The sequence below is a fragment of the Notothenia coriiceps genome, unplaced genomic scaffold (genome assembly GCF_000735185.1).
Source record: "Notothenia coriiceps isolate Sejong01 unplaced genomic scaffold, NC01 NC01_scaffold00005401, whole genome shotgun sequence".
In the NCBI taxonomy this organism is placed as follows: Eukaryota; Metazoa; Chordata; class Actinopteri; order Perciformes; family Nototheniidae; genus Notothenia; species Notothenia coriiceps.
Genome location: NW_011338102.1, coordinates 256 through 5,331, shown reverse-complemented (window position 1 = coordinate 5,331; position 5,076 = coordinate 256). Strand labels below are relative to the sequence as shown.

General features: G+C 45.5%; 1 protein-coding gene across 1 annotated transcript; it reads right to left on the bottom strand.

Moving 5' to 3' along the window:
• Positions 1-869: 869 nt before the first annotated feature.
• LOC104942901 (neurofibromin-like) lies at positions 870-4,490 on the bottom strand (the record flags this gene model as incomplete). Its single annotated transcript, XM_010768212.1, has 8 exons — positions 4,104-4,490; positions 3,594-3,733; positions 3,329-3,451; positions 2,338-2,421; positions 2,133-2,249; positions 1,455-1,636; positions 1,151-1,362; positions 870-1,061 (listed from the first exon to the last, which is right to left on the bottom strand). Coding segments are annotated over exons 1-8 (1,425 nt in total), but the record flags the coding sequence as incomplete, so codon positions are not given.
• Between the last annotated feature and the right edge of the window lie 586 nt (positions 4,491-5,076).

Genomic DNA, 5,076 nt, shown 5'->3' with positions numbered 1-5,076 from the left:
CCCTGCTTCACATGGTTTCTTTGCGTCTCTCCATGCTTCCCTGGTGGGAGGGACTAGTTGCAGGGAAACTACGCAAGTGATGGACGCAAGGATTCCATTTAACCGAAGTGAAATGCAGCCTCTGACTTGTTGACTGCAAGAACTGGGGAACGAACCACTGACCCTTCATTGCAATCTGGATTCACGACATCGTCAGGTATATTTCACCAAGCTGTATTCACTGAAGCCTACCAAGCAACACTGGATTCATTCATCTGGTCTCTTTACAGCAGTATGAAGCAAACAAATAAATATTGAATTCTAATATACGAGAAGTTTGCTAAACAGTGGAGACTTTCTTGAGAAATTGTCTGCACAAGTGGAACTGTGGCTGCTAATTCTCCCGGAAAAGGTGTCCTGAGGACCGTTTGTGCAGCAGCTATCGTTGCAGCTGAGCGGGACTTCAGAAACACCTCAAGGCCTCTTTCTGCAAGGATGACTTGGACCTGATTTGCATTCCATAAACCTCCAGACCTTTTGTGAAGACCTTACTGTATGTACCTAAACATGGGTTTAGAGAAAGTAAATTACAGCATCACGGCAGGTGTTTTCCATTCAAATGACATCCATAACAGTCCATTACCAACGTTGTGATTCACAAAGTAATATCTGCTACAACACTGCATTTAATAACTAAAACACGTCAACATTTTTACACGGTCAACTGCTTGTTGGGATCAAAACATGCAGACTTCCAGCATCTTACCAGGATACCGTAGTTTACTATTTCTGGCCATAAGCACTATCACATGTTGTAAATAATAATAATGTTAATGTTGGGTAATATTCAACTACGATGTAATCGGTCAAGCAAACATTAACATGTTTACTTCATGGCAGGGTTGTGTTATGCTTCCTACCTTGAAACAAAAGGTCATTATCTTGCTGGCCAGGCTGTTTCCTCTGAAAAGCGTCTGCATGGAGTCGGCCAGCTCCACCTCTTTGGAGAACATGTTCCACAGCAGCTGGTAGAGGAGGTGGCGCGAGTCGAACAGCGTCACCAGCACGCGGGCCAGCTCATCCTGGAGACACAAACACATTCGTCAATGCTGATCAACTTTTCATGGATAACTGTTCATACAATATACAAGACGTTAGACGAGGTACACACCCACTGAGACCCCGGGACCACGTTAGCCAACGCCATGGCGATGGGCAGCTCTCCCTGGTCTCCCATCATGGTGACCAGCTCCACCAGCCTCTCGAAGCGGTCGGCCAGCACCGTCTCCGCCAGCGTGTCGAACTCCGTGCCCTGCTGCAGGATCTTGGTCAGCACCTCCATGAAGGTGGCTCGAGTCTGCAGGTCCTTGTGGTAGCCCAGACCTGAGGAGGGGGGAGTGAAGAACAAATCTGTTGGTTTGTAGAAAGCTCCATTATTCATAATGCTACGATGGGTAATGTTGAGTCCGCCTTACCGATGGAGTGCATGAGACCACTGTCCACGTTAGCGTTGAGCAGGTTGGACATGGCCAGGACGGTGCAGTGGCGGAGCGAGGCCAGGCGGCGGGACATTCCTCTCTTTCGGCCCCCCACTGCCTGGCCCTCGTCCTCCACCTCGCTGCAGTCGTTCAGCAGGTTCATGAACAGGGTGAAGTACCTGCACACAAACCACAGCATATTATAGGAAAGGCTTGCCCATGTAGGTTACGCAACTCCACAGGGCTAATTCTTCCTTTTCTTCTACATATTCAACATTTTTAAATGTTAAATGGGCTGCATTTAAATAGCGCTTTTCTAGTCTTCTGACCCCTCAAAGCACTTTTATATATATGCGGGAAAAATTGGTTGCATATTCGATAATTTTGTACATGTTCCAGTTAAAATGATGACACTTTCATGATGCCAACGTCTTGCCAGTACGTTATGTAAACAATGAATGTTGGAGTTGTTTGTTTGTTTCACCCTATTGTGTCCCATGTGCATCATGTTTGATCTTCATTTGATGGGATGTCCTGCCTATTTCTTTAGATGAAAAAATCCTCCAATTTCTTTCCAATATTCAGTTTTTCTTATTTGTATCAAGACACATGTTAAATAAACACGTAAATGTATGACCGAGCCTCAGAGTAGGTTGGTGGCAGGTGTGTTCTCACTTGAGGAAGAGCTGAGATTTGGCCTCCATCAGTTCTACTCCGTCTCCCTCCTCTGGCTGAAGAGGAAGACCCGCCAACAGAGACACGACTGCCTCCATACTGGCCTGGTCCAGGTCCCTGTACATTACACAGACAGAAGATCAAATAGTTCAAAGGAGTTCTCTCAGTTGGACATTGCATTAGATGAGTTGGAACAGAGCTGCACCTCGTCAGACACTTGATGTCGTCATCAGCAGCTTGGTTGGATGTTCCCATCACCCAGTCCGTCAGATACTCCACCATCTTGTTCCTGCAGACAACAGACAACAGCTTCAGTGAACCTTCCTTCCTGACAATGGGGAACTAAAAAGGGTGTTTGTTCATCCAACCTGAGAGATGAATATGATGAGACTTGGTCTTTAACTAAATGCCAAAGCTAATGTTAGGAGTTAGGGAAATTAAAGGTAAGACAAGTAACTGACATTTTTATTGAAATTTGGACAATATTCAAATAAAAATTGATTAATATGATGATCATATATTGTTATTTTTTCCAGAATTGTGAAGCCCTTTTCTAAGCTAGTTAGCTAGCTATATATTTATTTTAATTGTATAGCTACAAAATAACTTAACACATTGCAAGTGTGCTCTGCTCTGCTGCTCGGAGTACGCTACTGAAATGGTTCATTCAAACACCACTCCGAGGTTAACAAACGGTCCAGTATGTGCCAAGGTGTGCTCAGGTTTACTACATGTGAGCGCCCCTTAGCTAGCTAGCTAGCCGGGAACAATAATTTGCTGTTCCACATCATAACAGACTGCTCATTGTCCCTAAAAAACTAACAGTGGCTTTTCTTTGACACCAGCATAATGGGATGTTACATAAAGAGCGAAAAAGAATGTATAACTTTTACGCGTCAACTTCAGCAGCATCCAGCGTTGTGTGCTCTTTTTGACCATTATCGAAGCACGATCAAGGTAATCATAGTGCACCTCGTTCTGCCATACTTAACATTGGGACACACTTGTGCACTCAAATGTGAGAGACAGCAATACCTTAAAGTTAGTTTGAGGTTTTCCCTTTCTTACCCTTTGAATTTGTTTATTCAAATGTGTCTATATTCTGCTCAGAGTTTTGAAGGTCTGATATGTAAGAAAGGGGCCTTGAAACTTCAATTGTCAGCGTTTTTAACTAAAAGTCCATCCTTGTCACTGACCTGAACTTCATCTCCTGGCAGAAGGACAGGTCATCCCTCCTCTCCATCATCACCTCCACCAGCTGGCACAGTTTGGTTTTGATCTGGATGGCATGGACCACGTTGCCCAGGATGCGCACATACCTGAGGGATGGTGGGCAGGTCAATACACCTCATAGCAACGCGTCACGTCTTTCAGTCACAACACGATGCTAATGTGCTTCCGCCATGTTAGCTCACTCTCTGCAAACATCACTTAGGACGTTTCCCTGCAGGAAGTACTGACCTGACCAGGTTGAGCATCATGGTCTCGATGCTGGCCTGCCCCAGGTGTTCGGAGCTGCCCTCCGTGTGGTTATCCAACAGGTTCTTCATGATGGCTATGGTCTGCTCCACAAACTGGGTGTTAGTGTCATTGATAGGAACCTGGAAACAGGAGAAACCAAACAGGTGTACATTTCATGTGAACAAACTATTTACGATACATATAAAAACATCGAAAATTGACCTCGGGAAGGGTGGAAGAAAAATATGGCACAAGAAACCAAGTATGAGTAAACATTTGGAATAGTCATGAATTAAAATCTGGGTTTCTAAGTTTAATAGCGACATGAGCACATCTCCAACATAGTCCTTCATTTCAGCTTAAGAAAACCAAATTTGTATGGATTATTTCTTATTTATTGCTCCAACAGACAAACAACGTCTAAAACACTCACCAATTTAAATGTTCTGTAATCTACAAGACAATCTTATATCGTTCCAACATTCTGAGCGTTGCCGTAGCTCCACTCACCGGCCCCTGTGTGTCGAAGAACTTCCCGATGCTGTTCCTCAGCTTGTTGAAGAGCATGGGGTAGAGGGCAGGGCTGAGCTCCAGCCCCAGCAGGTCCTTCACATTGGTGCGCACGTGGAGGCCCACCCTGTCGTGGCCACACACCAGCAGGGCCAGCAGCCGGTCCACGAAGCGGCTGACGGGCGACTCGCTGGAGGCCGACGAGGAGCAGGAGGAGACGGAGACCACGGGGTTGTAGACGTCGCAGGGGCCCATCGAGATCATGGAGTGTTTGCGCTCACTCATGGGGCCCATGGGGGGGCTGTAGGTGGCCGGGCCGGGGGTGCTGCGCTGCTGGAGGCACACGCCACCCAGAGCACACAGGAAACCTGTCATGTTGATCCACTCCTGCTGTGGGACACACACAGAGAGACGCTGAACTGCAGTAGCACGACACCATGTTGGCTACTTCTGAGGAGGCATTGACAAAATGTCATATTCACAAAGAATCACAAAGGATCTTAGGGCTAAAAGTAGCTCCTAACTGGCAAATTTAGGAGAAACTCCTAAACATAATGGGCGTGTCAGTCTTAAATTTAGGACTCCTAATTTTATTCACTAAGAGCAATTCACAAAGTATTTTAGGCCTAAAAGTAGCACCTAAGTTTAGGAGAGCTTAAAAGTCCTCGAGAGGACTCCTAACTCAGTAATACCTATTCACAAAGAATCTGAAAATGGCTGCGAGACGAAATGTTTTGGAGACAATGGAAGACTGTGAATTGATCAAGAGATATAGGCTAAATCGTGAGGGTATCAAACTTGTTGTGGAATTAGTGCGGGATGCAATAACATCCCCGACTAACAGGAATAACCCGATTAGCCCGGAAATAAAATGTTTGGCAACACTACGATATTTAGCAATGTGGGAAAATGCAACTTTGCAATGCCGACGATTTAGGAATATCGCAACCATCAGTCAGCCGTGCCATAAACC